Below are 27,252 nucleotides of genomic sequence, written 5' to 3' on the forward strand. Positions count from 1 at the left end.
CTAGGATGCTATAGAACCTGGAAGTAACAGCCTTCTTCTTGGGAGCCAGCCTGTAAGTGCTAGTAAAAATTGAAGGAGCAACCCAGAAAGGCTATATATAACATGGAATAAATGCAAAGTAGTTAAATACATGGTAGTTAGAGGGGGAGGATGCCTGTAGTAGTAGGGAAAGACTTCCGGCCAGTTAGAAGGTAATACTTGTGCTAGGTGCTAATACTTAGACCTGAGTGGCCTTGGGCTTACTTAACTTCTCTGGACCTGTTACTTATCTAGAGAATAAAGGGCCTGGAATTAGATTACCTTTTAACTGCTTATTTTATAGAGTTGTCCAAGTGAGCCTATGAGTGGCTCTCCTTCCTCGTGAGTAATGAATCAAATTCATGGAATCCATGAAAGTTACACAGAAATTCTCTCTCCCCCTCTCCCTCTTCTTTTCTCTCTCTCTCTCTCTCTCTCTCTCTCTCTCTCTCTCTCTCTCTCTCTCTCTCTCTCTCTCTCTCTCTCTCTCTCTGTCTCTCTCTCTCTCTCTCTCTCTCTCTCTCTCTGTCTCTCTCTCTCTCTCTGTCTCTCTGTCTCTCTCTGTCTCTGTCACACACACACACACACACACACACACACACACACACACACACACACACCTTCTGTGTCCCTCCCTTCTTTTTCTTTCTATTTCTGGCTTTTTTTCTCTCCATTTTTCTTTCTTCCTTTATTTCTTTTGCTCTCCTTACTCTCTCCTTCCTTCTTTCTCTCTTTCTTCCTCCCTCATTCTTTCTTTCTCCCTTTCTCTTTCTTGCTTTTTGTCTCTATTTTTTCTTTCTTCCTTTATTTCTTTCCTTTTCTTTTTCCTATCTCTTCCCTTCTTTCTTTTTCTTTGTTCCTCTTTCTATTTTTCTTTCTTTTTTTTACTTTGTTTCTCTCTTTCCTTCTCCTTCTTTCTCTTCTTTCCTCCCTTTTTCTCTTTTTCACTTTCTTTCTATTTTTATTTCTTCTTTTATTTTTCATTCTCTCCCAGCTTATTTTCTTTGTTGCTCTTTCTTTTTCTCTATTTTTATTTCTTCTTTTATTGCTTTCACTATTTTTCTTTCTCCTTTCTTCCTTCTTTCCTTCCTTCACTCCTCCCTCCCTCCCTCTCTTGTTCTCTTCACATTTTCAGTGCCTAAATCATTGAAAGTGAGATTCTCAGGTAAAAGAATCAATACTGTAATAAAAATTACATCCTCAGCATGATTTATTTCCTAACTACCCCATTAAGCATGGTGTCTCCAAACTTCATCTCTAAGGCTCATGTAGCATAATTATAAATAAATGTATTTTAAAAATAAAATTGAAATATACATGTGCCTATATTACTTTTCTCTAGATGAAAAATTAATTCAGCTTTTGAAGAAGATGCTCTGAATCTGAGATAATTTACCACAATTTCTTCCTGTGTTAAACCTTCCAAAAAAAATTGGAGTCTGACTCAGATTTTTACTAGCTCCAAAATATTGCATTGGTCTCCTTCACATTTTCCCATGCCAGCTTTTTCTACACTTATTTCTGTTCACACCTCTTTGTTCAACTCCATATCACTGAACTAGAAAATCTCCCCCAAATCAAGTACATTTGCCATTCCTCTAGAGATGCAAATTAACCATAGTAAACCACAATGGACTTTACTTTCTGCTTCTAAAATCTTAGGAATCTAGAACTATAAAACAGTAGAACAGAGACTCTTGTCTAGTACAGTCAAAGTCTGGCTTTCAATCTTCTCAAAGCAATTGTGTATATGTGTTACGTACTTTCTCTTGATTCACTCCATCCTGCAAAACAGCCCTCTCCACTAAATTGGCATTATTCATCCAAAGGTGAGAAAATAGCTGCCTTTTTACTTAATACAATGGACTTTTCTCAGTCCCCAACATCCTTGATTTCTGTCTGGCATTTCCTACAATCACAGAATTAGAAAGATTAAAGAGGGCATCACGAATACTTCTGCCAGGTTCATCTTGTTCATGCACTGCTAAGATTACTTTTCTATTAAAATCCTTCAATGACTCCCCACTGTTCATTAATTAAAGTACAGAGTCTTATTCTGTCATTTAATGACCCTCACAATATGGTGCCATCTACCACTACAGCCTCATATCCTGCTGCAACCCTACATATATATTTCATTTCAACTAAATAGGAATGTTTTCCCTTTTCTGGCTCTTTCTGGTCTCTATACCTTTGCTCATTCCCACATGTCTACTCATTGGAATCCTCTTCATCTATTGAGGTACAACTCAAAAGTCACCTTTTCACATGAATCCTTTCCCTGATCATGAAAAATCAGAATTTACATCTTCCTTCTCTAAACTACTAAAGCATTTTATTTGCAGCTCTCTTGTTATATTCGCTGTTTATTGTTTTGTATTATGGTTAGTTTTTGCACATCTTCCTTATAAGACTATAAGCTAATTGGAGGCAAATTCTTTGCCATGGTATGTTTCATAGAATCTGGAAAAATGATTTACACATAGTAATTGGTCAATAAACATTTGTGTATGAATGAGTGAAACTGAAGGTACAAAAAGTTGAGATTTCAAGTCATATCAATCATGGTTTTTGGACTTGGTTTTCAAGTTTCTTATGACCTCAATGGATTGGTTCAGGTTCTGGGTATCTCATCGTGGGACACTTTTATCACACAGGGAGATTCTACAGATTAAAACCAATATTCTCAGTCACAATATGCTAGTAAATGTTGACCAACCAGCTCTCCTCTCTCCCAAAATAAATACATGACACATTTTTAAGTTTAATTTTGATGATTGACATTTTCTCCACCATTTTCTTAATTCTAGACAACCAACAAAACAATAAATCGAGTCCAGATTCGTAGCCTTTGCCTGTCATTTTCTGAAGTGTAAACGCTCACACTGAAAATTTAGCAATCTCAAGACCTGTCTATACGCTGGCTCCAGCCTTCCCTTGGCTGGAAGTTCCCTTAGGAAAAACCTTCCCTTGGTACCTTTGTCCTTTTTATCTTTATGATGGCTGAAGTAATCAGTGAGTTCTCCATAATATTTCATGAAGAGCTAATTGTCAATAGGGAAGCCAAGTGCCCTGGTGACCTTCAAGATGAGACTGTGCGCACATGGCAGAGGTGGAGGCTGATTTCTTAATGCTGAGATTTTATTCTGATCTTCTTCACCCTCTACCTGGGTAAAAGTTTTATGTGGAACATTTGGTCACTAGCCCGAGGTTCTTAGGAAGGAAAAATATCATTTAATTAAAAACTTATACCCCAGTGGCCCCCTGCCTTGCAAAGGCGTCGGTAGTTTTATAAGACTCATTTTATTAGGGCCATGTCCTCAGACTACACCTACACACAGAACAGTTACAAGATTTTTTTTAACCCTTTGGATTTATTTCAGTCATAGTCCTGGGTAATATCCTGGCCAGGGGAGGGTTGGGATAAACCAGTTTTAGTCATTTTCATTGTCTCCTTAGCTCTGAGTTTGGAGAGGAAGTCCTGAGCTCTGAAGTTAACTGTGTACGATTATCGTGCTTATTCCTGTTGCTGCACCTCTCTCTGTCCTTCCTCTTTGCTGGTGTGGGATTTTGTGAGGTAACAAACAGTTATGTTTTCCTACTCTCTCAGAAATACCTTGATAGTTTTAAGAAGCTACTTGGACTCTCCTTAGTCATTTATTACAATCTTGCTTTGAAAATGTCTAAGTTTCTCCCTAGGCAGTGCATGGGATAGAGCGCTGAGCCTGGTGTCAGAAAGACTCAACTTCCTGAGTTCAAATCTAGCCTCAGACACTTACTAGCTGTATGACCCTGGGCAAGTCACTTCACCTTGTTTGCCTCAGTTTCCCCTCTATAAAAGGAGTTGGAGAAAGAAGTGGCAAACCACTCCAGTATCTTTGCTAAGAAAACCCCAGATGGGGTCATGATGAGTCAGATGTGACTAAAGTGAGTGAACAACAAAGTTATTCCCAGAAATCAGTTAGACACTTGGACAACTTATCTCACGAGGTGTAAAGGTCTTGGACCTCCACTAATTAAGTGGGGAGAGATTATTTACAATTAAAGAACTTTCACAATATTTAAATGGAGGATCTCTCTGTGTGTGGTTAAACATCCAGTGGAAGTCTAAAGTCTTCAAATGACTGTTACTTGTAGAAGAGGAGAGGAAAAAGGATTAAAAGGGGGGAGGGCTGCAAAAGAATAACATCCCAAGAATATTTTAACAAGAGTTTGTAGTATATCCATTCTGAGAAGAAGCCTGGGAGTCAGGAAAATCTGGGTTCAAGTTTCATCTATAATCAATACTAGCTGTGTGACCCTGGGATAGTCATTTGACTTCTTGTTTCTGCCCCAGGCAAATTTCTAAGTTTTCCAAGTAATTTCTTAAATGCATTGGTGGATGGAGTTTTGTCCACCTTAAGGAAATCATATGTCTGGACAGAAAACAAAAAGCAATCAATTTTTAAAAATATAAACCTAGTACAGAGATAATTAAAGGGGAGAGCTACTAGGCTATCCTGATTTCTCCATAGCAGATTTTGGTTAAAACATCAACATAAGCAAAAAGTATTCATTAAGTGCTAAGCTCACTATGTGCCAGGCACTTTACCAAGCACTGGGGATACAGAGAAAAAGCAAAAAATTTCTCTATCCTTAAGGAGCTTATATTCTAATGGGGGAGACTATATATACAAAAATCTATGTATACAAGATAGATACAAGACACAGCAGGTAAAAGGTAACCTTGTAAAGCTAATTTTAATTTATAATTATAAAGCTAATAATAGGTAACATTTATATAGCACCTACTATGTGTCAGACACTATGTGCTAAACACTGTCTAATTATTATCTCATTTGATCCTCACAACAACCCTGCAGGGTGGGTGCTGTCAATATGCCCACCTTACACATTAGCCATCTCTCCACTTCCCTTCCTAGCTGTCCCTTAGAAGGGAAGGCACTAACAACTGAGGGACTGGAAAGACCTTCTACATGAGCTGGTTGTTCAAGGAATCCAACAGCTGATAATATTATCCCCACGTTGCAGGGGAGGAAATTAAGCATCAGAAAGGGTAAATTATTTGGCCCTAGTTACACAGCTAATAAATGAGCAGGGATGAGTTCCCTCTACTTTTAGCCTCTTTTTGTCTGTTTGTTTGTTTTTATTACCTGGGCAACAGGTGGCCAAGCACAAGCATCTTACAGCCTGAATTCAATCTTCACACCAGACATGAGACATTTCTTGATATGGAGGTGCTGTTCACACACACACACACACACACACACACACACACACACACACACACACACACACACACGAAGAAAAGAGACAGGATAGACTTTCAGGAGAATATCTATTCCCCTTTCCTTCCCTCCTTAAACAGACTATAATCTACCCCTTATAAATATCTGAAAAAGGTCTGGGGTTTGACTCTAAGTATTTCCTGCCTCAAAATTACACTCCTTCTGCTCTGCCACATTGTGTCTACAGGAAGGAAGGAAGGAAGGAAGGAAGGAAGGAAGGAAGGAAGGAAGGAAGGAAGGAAGGAAGGAAGGAAGGAAGGAAGGAAGGAAGGAAGGAAGGAAGGAAAGAAGGAAGGAAGGAAGGAAGGAAAGAAGGAAGGAAGGAAGGAAGGAAGGAAGGAAGGAAGGAAGGAAGGAAGGAAGGAAGGAAGGAAGGAAGGAAGGAAGGGAGGGAGGGAGGAAGGAAGGAAGAAAGAGAGAAAGAGGGAAGGAAACTGTCTCTTCAGCCTTGGAAAGCTGGGTATATGCCTTTGAGCACCACAAGATCTAATATGGAAACTAAGCTAAGGGAAAGAATGTGACCTAAACCTTGAAAGTGACTTTTGACACATACACCTCTGCATAAGGATTGATCAAAACTGAAAGAATGCTATGTCTCCCTCTCATCTGTGATCATCTAGCCTGAGAAACAGCGTGAACTTCTTGGGATAGATTGTGAAAGCCCTGCAGACTCGTGGCTGGTCAGAGCTCCGGCTTGGAGCAACTTCCAGGCCTTTGGGGGCTTAGGGTTTTCGTGGGATTGTGCTTCCAGAAGCTAGGAGGATTCTTCTAGGTTTTGCTCATTCTCCTTTTTTTGGATTAATCAACCTTGTGGCTAACCAGCCACCCCCCCCACCCCCCCCTCACCCCTACCCCCTTGGAGCAGTGAAGCTAAGCTTCTTTTTTCCTGGGGCAGCATTTCTCTCTCACTTTGGCCTCATTGCTTTGAGGCTTTTTCATGGATTTGGTATCTATCCATCAGGACCCAAGAGAGGTTATATAATCCATGTCCATATTCTTTGTATGAACGTTTGGTATGAATAGATTTTTAAGATTCTGTATTAGAATCACATTCTCCATTATTGGCACATTTGTTTTAAAGCTAAGTTTTCTTCAAAGTGGTAAATGTGGATTTTTTCTTTTTTTTTCCCCTTAGGGTTCTGTACTTGATAAATATACCTCCTGTTCTCAAGAAGAAATCTCTATCAGTGTGATTAATCATCATGCTGTCGCTTGTCTGATCTCTCACCTCTTTTTCATTGCTAAACCTCTTTAAACAGTTGTCTACACTTGCTTTGGGCACTTAAGCATGACTACAATTCTTGGCTCCCATTTCTCCTCATATTCTCTTCCTTGAAATCTCACTCCCATGGTTTCAGCTACCACATTGAGGCTAGTGATTTCCAGATCTCTCTCCAGACTTTACTTTTATTTGCATTTATTATCTTATTTCATCCTCACAAGGGTGAAGAAGGTGGGAGGTAGGTGCTATTATTAACCCTATTGTACAGATGAGAAAACTGTGGCAAAGAGAGTTTAAGTGACTTTCCTGGTGGGTCACCCAGTCAGTCAGTATCTAAAGCTGGGTTTGAACTCAGGTCTCTGTTTCCTCGTTTGTAAAATGAGCTAGTGAAGGAAATGGCAACCCAGTCCAGTATTTTTGCCAAGAAAACCCCAAATGGGGTCACGAAGAGTCAGGAGTGATGGAAAAAACGATTAAAGAGCAACATCCTGACTCCAATCCAGCGCTGCTCTCATGACTGGCTAACCAAGCTGCGTTTCCCATTGTCTATAGGATATCTCTATCAGGAGACCTCTCTGGCATCTCAAACTCAGCATGTTCAGAGTGAAACACCAGGTCTTACCCTCTGCCCTTCCCCTTCTCCTAACTTTAATGTTCCTATGTATAGCAGCATCTGTTCACCCATGTGGGTAATCTTGGGGTTGTATCTGACTCTTTCCTCTCCTTTACTTCTCATATCCTACTAATTCCTGTCAATTCTGTCTCCAAAACCTCTTCTCTGTTCTCACTGCAATCCTTCTAGTTTCGAATTTCTGCCTATTAACTGATGGGATTATTTCTTTGGGTCTTTCACAGATCTATTCTTCCTCTGCTCCAATCTATCATTCATACCACTGCCAGAATGATCATCCTTATCAATAAATCTGTTCATATCTCTCTTATGCTAAAAATCCATGTGGGCTCCATATTATATGCTTGAATAACATTCACTCGTCCTTGTTTGCCATCCAAAGCCCGTTATAATATGGAACTACTTTCTCACTCTACTATTATCTCATATTTTACCTTGCTCTATATTTAAGTTGTTATTAAATCATTTTTCAGTCATGTCTGACTCTTCATGACCCCATCTGGGGTTTTCTTGGCAGAGATACTGGAGTGGTTTGCCATTTCCCTCTCTAGTTCATTTTACAGAAGAGGAAACTGAGGCAAACAGGATTAAGCACCTTGCCCAGGGTCACACTGCTAGTGTTTGAAGCCTGGATTTGGACTCAGGAACAAAGAGTTTTCTGGACTCCAGACCTGGCACTTTATCTGCTGCACAACCTAGGTATACCTCCCCACCACCATATACTCTATGCTTTATCCCAATTAAACAATTCTCTTCTTGCTTGGGGGCAAGCCCAAGTCTAAATCTACACCACTTCCACATTACTCTATCTCTGCTCAAGGGTATTCTCTATGCTTAGCATGCTCTCCTTTTTTAAATGTATTAAAGACCTCTCTGTCCTTTAAGATCCAATTCAAATGCTACCTCCTTTGGGAAGCACCCCTTATCATCCCTCCACTTGGTAAAGACCTTCTTTCTCAGACCTCACATAGCACTTTGTTCTGTAATTCTAATGCACTTAGTATACATTATTGTGTATTAGTATTATTATAATCTTTGTTGCCATTATGTCTAAATTTTCTATCCCCTCAGTACCTAACACAGTGCCAGGAACCATCTACAATCTTTTTTGAACATTGTCTCCCTCTTGTTGTACTATGAGAACATAGACTATATTTGCCTTTTATTTTCTTTTGTGTTCCCATATTTTAGTATAGTGCCTGGTACACAGCAGGTACTTAATAAATATTTATTGACTTGACTTATTTGTTATCAAACTGCATTATTGCTAAAGTTCTTCTTAAGAGGGAGCATGGTGTGGTGAGAAAGCAGAAAGACTTGGAACCAGGAAAGCCTGGGTTCAGATCCAGGGGAGAGACACTAACTAGGAATAGGATCATGAGCAAGTCACATAACCTGTCTGTGACTTGATTTCCTCATCTGTGAAATGAGAGGATTCGAAAGGGACTTTAGGGTCCCTTCCAGCTTTGAATCTTTGATCCCATGATCAGTGACCCTTGATTTTGGGAGAAGTCTAGCAGAGACTCCTAGAAGAACATTAGAACTATACCAGTATTAACCACAAAACCTACAGAACGAGCACTCAGATCTGTTGAATGAATTTTCAGAAATGATACCAGACCATTTATTGAGTAGTGGGGGGAAGGAAGCAGAATTGCAGAACTCAAAAGACTAGGACAGAGAAACAGGCACCTGAGACCTGTTACCTTTAGTGTGCTGATTTTTTTTAATGGACATATGATAATCTTACAAAATAACTGGCTTTAGCAGTTTTATGATACAGTAGCTCAGTTCCTTTCAGTGGTCCCCAATTACACCATTCCTAAGGGATTTGAACTGATGCACCCATTATAGGGTAGATGAAGGGGAATAAAGGCCAACTAACTGCTGAACAAAAGAATGCATTTCAGAATGGTCCCCTTGTTCTCGTTTCATATACAACACTCCAGTATCTCTCTCTCTCTCTCTCTCTCTCTCTCTCTCTCTCTCTCTCTCTCTCTCTCTCTCTCTCTCTCTCTCCTCCCCCAACTATTTTGGTCAGAGGTAGCACCATGAAAAGATCTGACCAGTCCTGGATAACTGCTATGTTAGGGTTCTGGATAACTGCTATGTTAGGATTATCAGAACACACTTTTAGTTCATGAATACTTTCAGGGAGAATAGAGATCAAAGGATGTGGTTTTAGAACCAGGAAACCAACAGTGAACAACCAGAGCCTCTCCTATTACAGACCATTAGCATCATCTGCAAGTGAGGAGTGGACAAGGATTGAGTACGTATCAACATCCCCTGGAAAATCCATATAAGCAGGGCATTCTTGTTCTGGACCTGTCTCTGCACATAGTACAGATGGTATTTGGATAGTTGAACCATTAGATTATAAGCTCCTTAAAGACAGAGACCATCTTTTTTCCTGCTTCTATATCCTCAGACTTAGCACAATGTCCAGCACATTGAAAGCACTTCATAAATGGGCAATGATTTCATTGATAAGTTGTTGATTGATAAGTTCTGTTATCTCAGACAAGATCCAGAGGAAATTGTCATCTCAGAACTGAGCGAGGACTTTCTACCTGAGGATCCTGGGAGTCCCGGGGGAACTAGGGATAGATAATGTGTTACTGCATTACTTTTCTGAGAATAAGAAATGGGTGTTCCTGCCTTCCTGCCATAGCAGAGAGCTAAGGACATGAGCAACATAAAATAAAATGTGTAAAAACAAAGAAGTTAAAAAGAAAAACCCTGCTTATTATCAACTTTATGAAGAGGCTGCACAGAGACAAAAGTTGGTATGAAGAGTAGATTGTTCATTCTTGTTTAGGACTACAGCCATGCTTGGGCAGCCTTACTGGCTACCATAGTTCTCTGACCTTATGCTTTGAACATCAGACAATGCAGGAAATCTCAAAGGCTTATCCAAGGAATTGGGGTTCTCCCCCATCTTCAGGTCCCAATAAAACCTAATAAAAACCTTTTTATTTTCTACCAGGGTTATTTGTAAAATGAAGAATAACTCATTCTTTCTATTCTTTCCCAAGAAAATCTCACTAGCATCCTTGGAATCCTAGGCTGTTTCAGAGCTAGAAATATATTTGCTTGATTTTCTGTGGCTTCAGGTGTACAAAAGGGTGCTTGATCAAAATTAGGATGTAGTCTTTGTTTTTTACTTCTCTCCCTCCACTGCTATCCCTCACTTCATCCCCATCCTGTTACATCTTCTAGGACAAAGGATCCTAATCTGAGATTCATGAACTTGGTTTTTTTTAACCATTCTGATCATTTTATTCCAAAATAATGCTAAGTGGTGCAGTGGAGAGAGAAAACTCATCTTCCTGAGTACAAATCTGGTCTCAAACACTTACTTAGCTGTGTGTCCTGGGCAAGTCATTTAACCCGATTTTGCCTTAGTTTCTTCATCAGTACAAATGAGCTGAAAAAGGAAATGGCAAAGCATGCCAGTATCTGTAGCAAGAAAATGGGGGTCACAACCACAATCATTGTAATCCTATGTATTTTATTTTATGTGTTAAAAAATGTTCAGAAGAGGTGTCCACAGGCTTTATCAGTCTACCAAAAGGGGTCTATGACACAAAGATCCCTTGCTCTCTGAGATAATGTAGGCTTCCCCTCTCTTTGCCTTTCCACTTTAGAATATGTGCTCTTGAGTATGTCAAAGATGCTAACTTTGAAAATAATGTGTAATATGGCAGTTGGTGACCATTTAATTTTTCTGTGATAAACTGTGGGCTTGGGGGTTAGTGAGCCCAAGAGAATATGCTGTGATCAGAGCAAGTGGAAAAATAAGAAGCAATTTCCTTCAGAAGATCTAGGGAGTCCCAATGTTCATCTTTCCTTCTTCCTTTTCTTCTCTTTGTTTTGTTCTTACTCAGAGGCTTTCAATGGAAAATGAGGGAAGTGCAAAATGAACCTGGAGCCAATTAGTGTTTGCTTTCCCATGGCTACTGGTCCAAGGTGCTAAAGAGCAATTAACATGAACCTACCTACTGGAAGCTTACTCAGATATTAATGCTAAACACATATCTTTGGGAGTTTGGGGTGTAGCAAGATAAGGCAGGGACTTATATATTTAAGTCTGCTGTATTGACAGGCAAATTACTGTGCTAACTTTCTTTAAAAACGAACTATTGGACCCAAATGTTGTTGTGTTCGTCCCTCCTTGCCAAAGAAGACCATGTCATCAGAGAAATGATGACATAACTTGTTCTTGACTTTGTTTTGAGTGAGGGAGGGCTGTGCAGGTCACCAGCCTCACTTCTCCTCCAGAGCCATCTGAATCCAGTGACCAGATATTTATCAGGATGACTGGAGATGACTCAGGATGCAATGGGAGACCTTGGCCCTTTTAGACCAAGGTCTATTTAGATACTCACTTAGGGTGAGGTAATGCCCATTCAGTGAATAGGCCTGTTTAAGAAGTAGCCAGGGGATGGCCCCTCTAATGAGGCAAAGAAAAATAATGACATTAGGCTGGGAGGGAAACAGCAACAGTTACTATTTATAATCATTCTCAAGCCAGGAGGGTCCAGAAGAGAGCCCTCAGGCAGGGGCCTAGTATTGTCCAATGTATGAGCTTCAGAGTGAAGTAGGTTTAAGGTTTTGAGAAAGGAAAGGAGAGGAGAGGGAGAGGGAGAGGGAGAGGGAGAGAGAGAGAGGCAGAAGAAAAGGATGGAATCTAGCCAGTAAACCCCAAACTAACTGGACATCCTCTGACCATCCAAATTTACCTTCCTTTGGAGGGGACATTGGAAGGGTGGAGTAAAAAGGGAGGTTAGGGGTGGGATGCTTCTACAGGTACTCCGGATGATGAAATACCCTTTACTCATTCAGGTCAGCATCTGTTAATTTCCTCTGACCCTAAGGATGGCTCTGGATACACTACATCATGCTACCTCTCTGGGCATTTTGGCTGAATAAATAATATGGGTTTCATATTGCTGAAATTCACCCATCTCCCCACAGAGTGTCACCCTAACTCCATGTGTTTCTCCAGCTGGCTGCATCTGTATCTATGGGTCACAGATTTTTCATGCACTGTTTGATTTGAATTTCCTTTGGACTTTCTGGATCATCTCTAACTGCCAAAAGTAACCCCCTGGGTAAGCTTCCAGGCTCGGGTTAGAGACTGAGTCACCTTGACTCATTTATTCCTCCATCTCCTTCTCACTGCCCCAATGTCCACCCCCAGCTGGTGCCTCCTGTAACCCTCAAAGTGATCTATTCTGTGTAATTTTCAGGTTTTCTTCATCCTTATCTTTGTCTGAATTTCTACTTTTTTCTCCAGTTATTTCATATATATATATATATATATATATATATATATATATATATATATGTAAAAGTAAATTCTCCTCAGGTCAGGGGAGAGGTCTTGTGTGACAAGGGCATAGAATAGAGGGAAGGGTGATAAGAAGAGAGTGAATTCCTAGGGCTACACTAATGAACACTCAGAATGTCTTCAGGAAATACTTGTTGCTAAGTGACTGAATAAGATTCATATTCAAGTTACACATATTGGCAATTTCCATCCTACACTGTCAAGCCTTGGGAGTCAAAAAACCCCTGAATGGTGCTCAAGTCAATTGAGTGCTCCTAGAGTCTGAAACAGGTGAATGTTCTAACCAGGGATGATACCATTAGCATTTCCTTTCAGGCACTGAAGTTAGGGATGTAGAGGAAAAACATGACTATAGAGACAATATGTCCCCAGAGAAGGGAGCAATGGATACCGAGCTAAAAAAAGTATGGGACAATAACAGGTGGAAGAAATCTATCACAAAATTTCTGAAGTCTTATTTTTTTCATTTCATGAACCAGACAGGATTTTTACATGTTCTGGAAGCCTCAATCATTTAGTTTGTCTAACTGGCCATCTTGCCAACCTATGATGGAGACTTCTAAAATACAGAATAATTGCATTTGGAAAATATTAGTAAGGCTTTAACGTTGAAAGCAAGGGACTTTAATCCTTTACCTGCCCTGGAAAGAAGGAAAAAGTATGACTCTATCCTAGCCAGCGAGTGATATTTTTCTTCCAATGAAATAACCTTGAAATGAGAAAGCTATATTTTCTAGCATTTCTCACTTCCCCATAGGCCTTAATTTCAGTCTGGTTTCTGTCCTCATTCTTATATTCCAATGCCTATGTCTCATCATAATTTTGTATTTAAGAAGATAAGGTTGAAAATTCTTCTGGCTCACATGGGTCAAAGTCATGTAGCCACTAACCAAAATGTTCTTGCAAACCTGAACACTCTGGTTTTCTTAGATGGTTCAATAGGGAACACAGGGATAGAGACTGAACTTGAGATTTCACGGGTATAGGGGACTCCCTGTTTGGCAGGTCAGTGCCCTGTCTCAGTCCAGAAAGGTACCTAAAGCACTGCAGGAGTTAAGTGATTTGGTTCACACAGCTACTATTTATCACAGGGGAGGATTTCAACCTTGATCTTCCTGACTCTAAGGTCAATTCTGTATTCACTACACCATGCTGCTTCTAGATGGTACAATATTAGGGATGTGGACCATTCAGGTAAACCTGGCCTATTTAAATAGACATAGGAAGGAGTGGGGGATGATCTAGGTCTTTTGGTCTCATTTCCACTAAGTTGTTTTTCACCCAGTGTTTGTATAGCTCAGCCCTGCTCCCAGAACTTGAATCCAACTTATCAAAGGATAACTAGGATCACAGTTATCACACAGCCTCTTACTCTCTGTCTATACTCTACAACTAAGCAAGGAAGGATAAAGGGATCTATCTATTTAGCCCTAGATGCCTAGCATTTGTTTCTGGTCATATACTTTACAGCAGCATGTGTGTGACAAAGGATATTTGTTTTACCTTAACAGACAGCAAAAAATATATCATATATTTCATATATTTATGTAGTTTTGTTTAAATACTTGTAGAGAGTTCATGACTAAATTCATTACTGCTGAAGGAGTCTATGCAGTAGAAGAAAGGAAGCAAGACAGGTTAGAGAAGATAGAGCTGGCTAGATGGCAGACCATTTATGATAAGAAGGTACAAAGAGTCCCTGGCAGCTTCTCCTCGATGATTTTGAGTTGGAATTTACAATTTGGATGTCGGTGGGATGGATGGCAAGGGAGGAGAAAAGGAGAGTGTGGAGATGAGAATGAGAGTGGAGCATGGTACAGGGGCATGTTGGCCCATCAAGAGTATCCTGTCCCTTGAAGGAGGTCCTCCCCTTTCACCATTTATGATGACGATGGTGATCAGTAACTCCAATGTCTTTTGCCATGTTTGGCTCTTGGAGGCATTCTCTCTCAGAGTATGTCTTCTTCTTCTCCCCTCACTTCTGCTCTTTGTTTCTTATGAACGCTTCCAGGCATCTCTTTCTTCCATCAGTCTTGGTCTCCAGAAGATTCTTTTCTTCAGATGTCCCTTCCTTCCTCATCCACTCCACCCCCCTTAGCCAGACTTTCTCCCCTGGGGGTCACCTCTGGCTCACAGACTCCTGGGCCAGCAACAGGGTCTTTTGCCCATTTATTGATTCTCCTCTGCTTTGGGATCCCGGCAGGTGCATTCGTCCTGCTCACAGTCGGCAGCAAATGGGATTACCTACAGGAGACAAGGAGAAAACTGTGTGACCCTGGGGGTTAAGAGAATACTTGGCAATTTTTTTAAAAATCCAATACTGTTTATTCAAGATCACTTTTACCCACAATTCACCCAAACTTATCTTTATGTCATTGTTACTGTCTTTTCTTATACCTTGATGAAATAGCCAAAACAGGCAATTTATGTTTTTTTAACACTTTCTTCCCATGTAAGTTACATTGTAACAGAAAATGCAGAGAAGAAACACAAGAAAAATAAAGTTAAAAAGTAGACTTCAGTATGCATTCAGACCCCATCATTTCTTTCTCTGGAGATGGAGAGAATTTTTCATTGTAAGTCCCTCAGTATTGTCTTAGATCCAATTGATCATCACACAATACTGCCGCTATTGTAAACCTGGTTCTGCTCCTTTCACTTTGTATCCATCCATGTAAGTCCTTCCTATTCATTTTTTACTTGGAAATTTTTAACACTCTTCATGTCCATTGTCTCATTAGATTGTCTCATACCCTAAGAACTTAGAGGTAAGCATTTTTTTCCTCATTAACACCAACCTTGATTTCACTGGCATAAGAAATTTCCATGATAATACCCATTCCACAGATGGAGATCCAGAAAGTCCTCCAGCTCAGTTTCCAAACTGGGATTCTTAACCTGGGATCCCTGATTTCATGGAGAAGTTTCATGGGGTCTACAAACCTCAATGGGGAAAAAATAGTATAACTTTGTTTTTATTAACTTCTAATTGAAATTTAGCATTTCCTTCAAACATTCAGTTATGAATGAAAGAAACGAAAATTATTCTGAGAAGGGTTTCACTAGATTGCCATAGGGGTCCATGACACAGAAAATGAATAAGAATTCTTGTTTGAGGGGGTCACCTGGGACATAGGGACATTAAGTGACTTGCTAAGGGTCACTCAACCAGAATATGCCAGATGCAACTTGTACCAAGATCTTCCTAACTGACAGACCAGCTCTTGATCCACTATATCATGATTAGGTAGGTGAGATACTCCTTTTACAGATGAGGAAACAGGATTAGACAAGTTAAATAACTTGTCCAGCATCCCATATATTAGTGGTAGGGTTTATGCCAAATTACACATTTTCTGACTCTTAATCTCGGACATCTGACATTTACCGTATTGCCCTCAAGTGACAGAGTATTTCAGAGTGCTGAAATGGAGTAAGGAAAATTTGAGTTCAAATCTTTCCTTAAGCACTTATAAACTGTGTGACCCGGGGCAGAACTGTCAGTTTCCCTTAGACTCAGTTTCCTCATCTGAAAAGTGGATAGTTGTCACATCTACCTCATAAAGTTAGAGTGAGGGTCAGAATGAGATAAGATGTGTAAAACATTCTGCAATCCTTAAAGTATTATACAAATGTTACTTATTATCAGTAGTAGTAGCAGCAGCAGCAGCAGCAGCAAGGCTACTCCTACTACTAGTGCAGGAGTCAAAGCATTGTTAAAGTCTTACGAGTCTTGATACTTTTATAGGAAAATTGTGTCATTTTTGGTTTCTTCCCAGATAAATGTACCTACCATATCTGCTCTAAAGATTTACTTAAAAGTTCAGTGATCTGGGGAAATCCTGGCATTCCTTTACCATCATGGAAGTAATTAAGTTCCTTCTCTCTAGGTCTCCCCTCTTTCAGGTGGTCCAGAACATACCTACACCTCCACCAGACCTCCCTTTCCCCAACACCTGTGCCTTCACATTTTCATTGCTGCCAATCTGCATTTACAATAATTTACTGAAGTCATGGTGCATAGGGTGCACAGGTACTGAGAAACATGTGAAGAATACTCAGAGATCTGGCCTTGTATTTGACCAACAAATCCATGATAGCTAAACCCATAACCAAGAGAAATCTATTCACTGAATGAATACAATAACTGTCCATGTGCCCTGAGTAGAAGATTGATTCAGGAACTTGGCTGGGTAGTGTTGCTTGGGTATCGCTCCCAGCTGAAAATCACTTCCCTGGGGCCAAGAGGACTGAATGGTACACCAGGAGGAATTAGATCTCTTTCAAATATTGGTTTATGTGAAATAATATTCATAGGGAATTGAAATGAGGTAGTAGTAAAGTCATGATTAGTAGGCTTATGAGATGAGAACAAATGAATGGCAAATATCTCTGACCCTGCCTGTTACCTCCTTGGGTGACCAGAAATCCCTTAGGAACACAGCATGGGGAAAAGGAGTGATGGTCAGGTAAACTCCTTGATCAAGGTCTTCTTCAACCTCAACGTAGGGACCAATCTGGGTAAGTTTTGACCATGCACTTCAGGCTTATGTGAGGTGATGGGAAATTGATCCTTCTCAACTTAGCTAGTTTGGGAGCTGGGATGGCTCCTGGATGTTTTAGATGTAGCACAATCATAGGCTTTTTGAACTGAAAGGAATGTGGAAATTGCCTGGACTGACACTGTGTATGCAGTTCATTGTAGACCCACATGCAAAGAATGAAGCAAGATTTCCTTGACCAGTTGCAAATGAGCAGATTTTCCAAGAATCTTCCAGTTTTCCTCCTATTCTGTCTCACCACATGGGCTCTGTCTTCCCTTCCAGCTGTAAATCCATGATCCTGTGATCAGGAAGAGCAGAATCTCCTCCATAATGTCCTGTCCAGAAGGCCATTATAGCCTGTTCAGCCCATTCCTTCCTCATGATTCTTTGAGCCTCAGTGCTCTCAGCTCAGTGATTCCCAAAGTATGGCCTAGGGAGACTTCTAATGAGGTCTGTGGAATGGTCTCTTGAATAAATAATTTACTTAAGTCATTTAATGAAAAATCAGATATTACCTCATGACTGTCTCAACAAATATATCTTTCTTCTAATTTATTCTGTGGAGGTTTGGGGGAGGTGGTGTCTAGTGATAATGGGTGTGGTGGATGGCTTGTCCCTTGGGCCTTCTTGCTTTTGTTTCTAGGACTAAACAAGGCTGAAGGAAAACATAGAACAATCCTAAAAACCCTCACCTTGATTCTCCCTTTCCCCCAGGGTTCCTTCTTTTTCCTGAATGCTCAAAAAAAATCCATTTAGGGAGGTGGGAGGGGCTTCAGAGATCATTTAATAATCCCATCCACACTTGAACAAGAGCCCCTGCGACAACTTACTTTACAAAGAGACATCTAGCCTTTAAATGAAGGGAAACGCATTAACTCCTAAAGTGACCCCTCCTGCTTTTGGATAATGCTAGTTTTATGAAGTTTTTCTTTGGGTCAAACTAGAATCTCTGTCTCTGTAATTTCTACCCATTTACTGATCCTATTTCTCTGAAGCTCAGAAGGAGAGGGCTTAGTGCCCTTTCCCTGTGGCAGCCCTTTACATACTTAGAGACAGCTCTCATGGTCTTTCCCCTACTCTCCATTCTGAGTATCTCCAATTCCTAAATGATCTTTATGTAGCATAGCTAAAAGGAAGCCCACACTGCGATTGTTCTTCTCTAAACACTTCCTGGCTTATCAGTTCCTTCTTGAAAATGAAAAACACAAAATAGAACACAGTACTCTAGATGTGGTCTGACCAGAACAGAATGCAGTGGAAATATTACTTTTCTAGTTCTAAAATCTATGCTCCTCTTAATACAAGATTATATTGTGTGTGTGTGTGTGCTACAAAGGAGGGATATTTGAGGAAAATAAGTAGGCTGTTTCTGGAAATCATGTCCTGCCAAAAACTCAGAATGGTTTGGCTGATAGACTGGTGCAAGACTAACCCAGTGCCTTTAGCAAGATCTGCTACTATCTCCTGGGGCCTCCTGCCCAAACTCTGTTCACCTACCTTCTTAGAAGAAAGGGTTGAAGAACAGCAGTCTCCACCATCATATTGACAGTAGGCTCGGTTGTTGATTGTATCACACCACCCATCGGCTTGGAAAGGCTGGTGGAGAAAATGACAAGTCAGCATCTATGTACCATCCCATTCTTTATCACCCTTGTTTTATTCCCCCTAAGTCAAGCTTAGGACTATACAGAGGAAAACAGAATCACTAGAGAAAGGGAGGCTAACAACTTTGTGTGGCTCTGTCTCATTTTAATCCATTTCATTCACAAGTCAAGACATTACTCCCTGGTGTCATTGGTCCTCTTTGAAAACAAAGTTCTGCCACCACCAACAGGGACAGAAAAGAATACTGACCAAACCTTATAACAAAATGAGGTGTTCATATCTGCAAATGGAGATGAACTACTTTAATGGTTCCAGGACCATGGCACCAAAGCCAATGACATCTTAGGAATGCTTAGTGTCACAGGTAGCAGGCCTGTCTCTTTAATTTCTTGAAGGTGTCATTTTCTCCTAGTCTATATATTTTTGTAAGTAGCTATAAACTTGTTTGTCCATAGGGTCCTTAAGATGGCATGGGGGATGAATATGAATTTTCACGTAATTTTCCCAAATAATAGTAAAATCTCATGCCAAGAATGCTCAGCTCATCAGGAGGCCAGAAGGAACCTGCAGGGACTATACTAAAGCCCTACGTTCTGCCTATAGCTCCTACCACTGACTGGTTTGCTGCCAGTCCGGTTTAGGGAGTGGATCATTGGCTATTTCTTCTACTTCTAGTCCAGCAAGGACCACAGAGAACTTCCCTTAGGTGAGACTAAGACTAATATTTAGAGATTGGGAGATTCCAGAGATGCTACATTAATAGGAAAGGATGACTCTCCCAGAGCAGTTTGCCATTGCATTTGGTGACCCCAGTCCTAGGGCAGAACTATTCACACATGTGTAGCAGTCCTATGCACACAGTGGTAAAACCACAGGGTAACAGGGAACAAGCCAAACAGTTTCCATTTGCTCCTGTTACTGTTGCAAGTTAGCAGGAACCAAAATGGGAATCAGGCCCAGGCCAAACCAGAGTTAATGGAGTGTTTCACCCCAAAAGGGAACATGTGATAAGAACAGCAACAAGTGGTTAAACAATAACTCAGTGGCCCAATGCCATGTATCTCAAGAGGAAAGGCCCTGGCAGGAAATACAGTCCCACAGCATCTTGGAGGCCTTACCAGCCAGCCCACCTACTCAATAACACTGGCTCCCCTCCATCCTGAAGTGATGCATTACTGCAAAGCCTCTAAAAACCTCTTCAGTTAATTGCTTAGGGCAGGGATCCTTAACTATTTTTGTGTCTTTGACCCCTTTGGCAGTCTGGTGAAGCCTATGGAGAGCTTCAAAAAATAATGTTTTCAAATGTGTAAAATAAGATATATAGAATACAAAAGATAGAAAATAAATTAAATTCACTAAAATATAGTTACAAAGTATCTTTAAGAATAAATATTTTTAAGAATAAATTAATGGAAATCAGGTTAAGAAACTGTGTTTATAGCTATATAATACAATAGTGCCTCCAACTCTAATTCTCAGTTTTCTTGGGCAAATCACTTCCCCTCCCATTTATGTCTCAGTTTCTTCATACTGAGGTGGGATAATAGTACCCATTTCAAGGGCTTATAGTAGCTGCTAGTAAAAGATAACCTATCAAATATATTACACGAATTTATTTGGTATTATATATGCATTATATTACAGAAGCTAATATTTATTTAGTGACCTTGCTTCTATGTGAATTTGACACCACTGATGGCAACTCCTGGTGATGAAGCTCCCTCTGCCAATGCAGTCTGGTAGCTACTGTGCAGTTTAAAGTTTTAGGGAATTACAATTCTAACCATCCTTATTTAAGTAAATCACATGCTAAGGAGTCCCCAAGTAGCTGACACCCTATGCAGGCTGCACACCAGTGCACTGACCATTGATATGCTGCTGCAACCTCTGGAGTAAAATATGATATTTATTTTGTAGCTGTTCAGCAACGTTAACTGAGAATAGGAAGCAAGAGCAAGTCTTCTTTCCAGCCCAAAGGTGAATGAGAGAATAAACAAACAGCCCAGGATGTGAGTGTGTTGGAAACTTGGGGCTCACTGTTCTATCTCTACAGAACCTAGAAAGATGGCAAAATCAGGATTTCTATTTGACACCCACCCAAATAAGGATTTATTGGAAATGAGGCAATCTCAGATGCCTAGGGAAACCTCTGGCAAAAGACAGGAGGCCAGGGAGATACTAAAAGAGAGAAAGATTGGGAGGTAGGCTTTCCTCTTTTCACATTGTATCTCCTTATTTCTTCTCCAACTTTACCTGACTCATTGAAAGGTGAAATCCATCCCTGATTTCTTTTCCATGTGAATGTCTATTTAAAAAATACAGCAATGCAAACACACTTTCCCTCTATATGTGTATATTGTCTCTGCCATGAGCATTTTAGGTTTTCTTACATCTGCGAAAAAGAACTTGACAGCAAGGGCTGATAAACATTACAATGAGTAACCAAGGGAAGCTGTGGAATCTTCTTCTCAGGAGCATGGATTCTCATCTGGGAATCATTAAGCATGGTCCGCCTGGAAGGAAGGAGCGTGGCTAGGTGACCTCCTAGGTCCTTTCCAGTTCCATAATCCTATAGGACTAAAATGATTTACAGACTACTTTTATGCCTCTGTGAGGTCTTCTAGGAAGGGAAAGGGAGGGAAGACGAGAGAGAAATGGGAAAATGACTGGAAAGACCAGGATTTAATCTTACTCTATACCTATTAGAATTAACTGCTCCTCCCCCAACCTGCCAAAACTAACCACTCCACCCTAAACAAACAGAGTTGCCTATGGCAACATGTGCTGGGGAAAACTTGACTGCTTGTATCCAAAGTTACAATGGAAAAAATAGGAGGGGGAAAATGACTAATTGATCCAAAATCTTGAAAGCCTCTAAAGCCTGGATGTAGTCTAGGGGCTTTTGTCTCAACAACTGAAAGGTGTCATGCTTGGGATATGGGATATAATGTTTGTTGAAATTGCCTAAATGAATTTAGGCATTGTTTCTGCAGAAGGAAGCTTTCCTAGATCTTCCAACGGAGGGTTTTTCCTTTACACAATAAACACATATATTCATTTCACCATCTAGTCTTTTGCATCTAGAGTAACACCTCATTTATATGGCATCATCAGAAAATTCACCGTCTGGATAACTGAAGCTTGCTTCTTCAAGGGCTAAAACTCTCCTTTTAATCATTTTGGTGGATATCTTTCTTTTAAAAATACATTAAACACATTCTCATGATCTAAATTACAATGTAGGAAGCATAAACTTAACTTTTTAAATGATTCAGAATCATAACTAACGTCAATGTTAATACAGTGCTATGGAGAGACAGGAAAAAGCATAATGAATGTGGAGTAAGAAGACCAAAATTCAAATCCTGACTCTGCCACCTACTGACTACTTCTGCAGTGACTCTGACAAGACCCTTGGTATCTCTCGGTCTTTCACCGTAAAATGAAGAGTTTAGACATCGACTGTCCCATCCAGCTCTAAATCTATGGTTTTCTGATCTTAAAACAGGGTGGAGCAGGGCAGGCAGAGACTAGCCAGTGATACCAGCACTGATGAGAATGTGCAGCAGAGTTGGCTGTTGCAATACACCAAAGTGGATTTTGGAATATGTTTTCTGTACGCATTTCTGGTCCACTACCCATGTGGTGAAGAGGAACCTGTTCAAATGGGTATACAGCTGAGGCTGGAGCATGTTCAAAAGCCAAAGTGGATCTCATAGTCTGGCCCTTTGTTGATTGGCTGGCATTGAATAAGGAGGACAAGATGCCTCCAGGTAGGGGCTGGCATGAATCTGAGAGCATGTGTTTTGCTGTTGCCCTGTCATTGTTGCATCTGTTTCTAAAAATTTTTTCCCATTTTTAAGTGAAGGAGTATCACTTCACAAGTAGTTAAGGCTGCCCTGTGAGCCTCAGAGGGTTAGCTTGGCAAGCAATTAGAAGCCTGGGATCAGAAGTACATGATGGGATTTGCCTGAAGCCAGATGGCAAGGAGTTAGTAGCCCATGAACTGCTTGACCCAGCCAGGGGGTGGTTGAGATGGGATTTATCCAGAAGCTATGCCATATTTGGAAATACACTTAGTGGGACAGATGCTATTTAAAAACTGCTTGAAATTTGAGCCCACTATCCCCAGGAACCAAGGTGTTTTGGGGGGAGAGTATTTCCTTAGATGTTTGGGAAAATGTTCATGTTTCTGTTCTTGTTATATCATCACAGAAAATCTAATTGTAGTTATTGGTTAAAAGTAAAGACACCAATGACTGGTAGCTAACAGTAGGGGAGAGCAACATAGTGCAATGGGGGCTCCAGGTAATGACACTAGAGAAGAATCACCCCACCCCTAGAAACTTGATGGGGGAGAGGTAGACAATCTAACTCTGTGAACCATGTGTACTTTTTTGGGTGGAGTAGGGGGGTGAGTGGGAGGGAAGTCTTAGGCCAGAACTTCACAACAATAATGAGGCCTTCCGGTTTGCTTTTTGCCCCTACGCTGAATGGCCCCAAACTTTTTTTTGCCTTTACAATTCCTGTGTTTTCTTTCTCTTTATCATAGTGTTTTGTTTCTTCCCTCACTGACAGGCAGTCAGCTATGACTTTTTGCTGCTGTCAGTATGACTGTGTGTAGCAGCCTCCCCACCCTTCCAATTTATTGCTTCTATTAGGCTGTGGGTGGGAATTGAGATAAAAGCATTTCTCAGAAACATGTCTAAAAAAGGAGTAGATAGAGGCTGGAGTAAGGACCTGGGAGGAGCTCTCCTATGAGGAAAGTACATGAGCCATAGTGTATGACATCTCTTTTGGCTGCTCAAAGAACTGTTTTTCTCCCCCTCTCCTTGACCTTCTGGTTCTGAGCTGTGTTCTTGATAGTTAAGGTTGCTGAATAAGTGACCTCCTGATAAGTAAGTGATTCTTTTGTTAGGCACACAGGTACATAGCATAATGGAATATAACAGCATAACACTGGCCCATGTTCCTGGTATCTAGGGGCAGGGATAGTTATCTTCTTTGTGTATTTGGTCCCATGACAAAAGAGTACCTTTTCAAGGGGATATGCTGAAAGCATGGCAAAGAAAGTATCAATGTGCCTGGACACGGCATACTTGTAAAGTGGCCCTGAATACCCTACCATGTATGCTCTTCATACTCTCTACAGCACTCCAGAGAGTGGTAGAAATTATGTATCTGAAGGAAAGCAGAGGCCCAGACACTTTCTTTAGGTTCATAAAGGGGGAGGACAGGCATTTCACTTATGGACATAGAAATGAGTAGCTCTGGTCTGTCCTATCATAAAATAAAGCCCTCTGTGGAGACTAAAAATATAATTAGTTGAATAAATAAATTACTAAAAATGTCCCATTTCTTATCAACTGAAAATGGATTTCCTCCTAGGTTAAGGAACAAAAGTTATGTTTTGGGTTTTTTTTGGCCAAGAAATGTAAGGTTGAAGTAGAAGGTGAGAGAGGGAGAGGGAGAGGGAGAGAGAGAGACAGAGAGACAGAGAGAGACAGAGAGACGGAGAGAGACAGAGACAGACAGAGAGAGAGAGAGAGAGAGAGAGAGAGAGAGAGAGAAACACCAAAGCTGAACTGAAAATTCTTGGAGATTTCACTGGATATGTGTAGATGTGTCCCTTTTTCTCCCCCTGCAACATATATCACCCCCCCCCTTCTTATGTCTTCCTCTCATATTTTATAGGGGTAGTCATAGATGCATAGTAGGGAACTTCTATTACCAAGTTGTAATTCTCTCTAGGTAAGGCACCTGATAGGACTCTGTTTCTCTTATTAGGAACTGTTGGAGGCCTGAAGAAGGTGCTAATCTAATCAAAAAGTTGATTCATGACTAATGCCTGATTACTGTTTTCTTCTGCCTTCCTTAAGTCACCTCCCAAAAAACCTCACAGTCAATCAGTTCTTTGGATGACTAATCACAGTCACATCTGTTTCTTTGTATTGTTTAGGCTGCATCAGTCTGGCCAAATAGAAGCTTTTTTTTTTTTCCCAAGGCAGTTGTGATGCAGGCACCCAATGAAGTTTTTGGAGCAGCTGGAAAAAGTGTGTAAAAATACATATACATATACATATGTCCACATGTATGCATGTTCATATGCATGCATGTCTATGTACACTGCTCAACATTCTGCTTCCCTGATCAAAGATCTTTGACCTACTTACTGTTTTCCTAACTTCATGTGTTGGAAGAGTTCACAAGCTTTTATCATTCAGCTTGTATGAGACCTCTTGTGACCCTCTTTGGAATGCATAATCCAGACTCTCTAAAGATTATAGAACTTAAACTGGAAAGGAAATTTAGGGGTTATCTAGTCCAATCTCTGCACTCAGTCGTCCCACATTCCTTGGTGACTGAGTCCTTGCTTTCTTTCATGCTATTATAAAATTATGAGATAGGGAGTGTAGAGGTCAATCCAACCCCCTCTTTTACAGACAAGGAAACCGAGGCCCACAAAAATGAAGTGAACTTGCTTAGATTCATGCAGGTCATTCATAGCAGAGGTAGTATCTGAACCTAGGCCTACCAATTCCTAATCTATTGTCTTGTACTCTGTGCTATACTAGTGCTCTAGAGTGACTTAACTACCACACTTCATTTTGATGGCAGAATGCACATTTCTTAGGCATGCATTCGAGGAAGGTTTCACCTCTGGTGCTTTGAATACTGAAGTCAATCAAATGATGAAACATGAGCAGAACCAAAATGTGAAGGTACAAAGGCATCTTCTTCCTTGTGGCTTCTTTCTAATGCCTCAGAAATAGACTAAAGACCTAATCTGAAGAAGCCACTGAAGGTCAAAGGACTTAGCATTGAGTTTGACCCCTTGATTGCCTTGACATTTAAGCACGCAGAAGGAGGCCACCTTGGAGCTGGGGTATTGAGGCCCCAGCCACAGCTGTGCGTGCCTGGAAGAAGAGAACAGCTGTTTTTAGGCAGAGGGAGCCTGAAGCCAGGTGGCTGAGTTGGTTCTGTATCTCATTTCCATCATCAGAAAATGAGAAAGAGAATCAGACTGTTTCTCCGTGCCTGGGCCCTGGAGCTCAGAGGAATGTGTATACATGGGGTAGCCTGCCCTGACTTGGTTGGCTTCTCCACATGATATGTTGTGGGTTTGGGGAAAATGCTCCTAGAGATGGTATGAATTTAAGTGACCACACACATCCTTTGTTGAACTGGGTGCTTCCATTACCAGTGGTTAAGGGACAGCCCCTGAAAAGCTGGAGGTAGGAGTTGAGATGTTCCACTATGAGAGTGAGAAAACTACAGCTTTCATGCCTCTGAAACTCCCTTCATCCTTAACCCACCAGTCAGTGGGTGTGTTGAGCTTCTGCTAATGCATCAGGCTATATCATTGTTCAAGAGCAGATTCATGGCTCTGGGTATTTTCTGGTTTAGTGAAGGCATTTATTCTACAAGACTTAAATCTAGGTCCTGTCCTTCAGAGCTCCATTACTGGCTAGAAATGTATGTGGTCTCTGAAGCTGAAATATAAAAACTCAGTGTTATAATTAGGTCTTTCAACAATCCCAAATTGCTCCCAGACACAAAGGTCTCTCTCCGTGATGCTAATATTATCCTAGTAACCTAAAGTAGCTGTCAACAAAACACCTCAACCTTGGAGGAACCAAAATTACTAGTAATCTAAAGGGCGATGAAAAACTTTCTAAGTCAGGGGGTGGGACAGGAGGTGCGCTGAATTTTTTTTATTACTAGTGATGACCTACACATATGAATTTGGACCAAGCTTGAAGTGAGACTGGAAATAAAAGTAAGACATATAGAAAAAAAGAAGGATTTAAAGCCAGAAGACCTGGATTTGAATCTTGACTGCTAGTTTCTAAGTATATAATATGTGACAAGTTATTTAACCTCTATGAATATCAATATGATAATGGTATCTAACATTTATATAGCATCTTGGGTTTGCAAATCACTTTAGATATATTATTGCAGTAGATACTCAGAACAACTCTGTGGGTTATGTGCTATCATTATCCCCATTTTACAGAAGAATAAGCTGAGTCTGATATAGATAAAATGGCTTGTGGGATTATAGAAGAATCATCCTGTCACTTTAGGCTACAACCTATAACCTTGAGGAAGAAATACAAGCTAGGGCGGAGCCAAGATGGCGGAGTAGAAAGACACACATATGCTAGCTCCGAACCAACTGCCCATAAAATATCTGTAGAAAAGAACTCCCAACAAATTCTGGAGCGGCAGAAGCCACAGAACAACGGAACAGAAGAGATTTCTGTTCCAGAGAGCCCTGAAAACCTCTCGCAAAAGGCCCATCGTGCCCCGGACCTGGAGCCAAGGCCAGCCCTGCCTTGGCCACGCAGCACCGAGAGGACCAGATCCGAGCAGGGTTCAGGGACAGAATCTCCAGCAGCCACGTGGGTCCCTCCACCCACGGGCCCCAAAGGTTGGTGAGAGGGTCTTCTCAGCTTGCCATGGCTCGGGCCCCCTCGGGAAGTAGCAGCAGGGGCGGTGGCAGACAGGGGCTCTCCAAGCATGCAGGAGCTTGGATCCATTTTTGAAGGTCTCTGCATAAACCCCCTGAGGGGACTGAGCCC

The 27,252-nt window shown here is 40.9% G+C and overlaps 1 protein-coding gene across 1 annotated transcript in view; it reads right to left on the reverse strand.

Annotated features, from left to right (window-relative positions):
* Nucleotides 1-8,755: 8,755 nt before the first annotated feature.
* Nucleotides 8,756-27,252, reverse strand: part of PAPPA2 (pappalysin 2) — a 371,731-nt gene continuing 353,234 nt past the window's right edge. The window contains exons 21-22 of the mRNA XM_072648561.1: nucleotides 18,557-18,657; nucleotides 8,756-14,759 (exon numbers count right to left, since the gene is read on the reverse strand). Coding sequence (XP_072504662.1) covers nucleotides 14,685-14,759; nucleotides 18,557-18,657 — 176 coding nt within the window. The 3' untranslated portion in view covers nucleotides 8,756-14,684. The remainder of the gene's footprint in view (nucleotides 14,760-18,556; nucleotides 18,658-27,252) is intronic.

The sequence above is a fragment of the Notamacropus eugenii genome, chromosome 2, assembly GCF_028372415.1.
Source record: "Notamacropus eugenii isolate mMacEug1 chromosome 2, mMacEug1.pri_v2, whole genome shotgun sequence".
NCBI classification, from domain to species: domain Eukaryota; kingdom Metazoa; phylum Chordata; class Mammalia; order Diprotodontia; family Macropodidae; genus Notamacropus; species Notamacropus eugenii.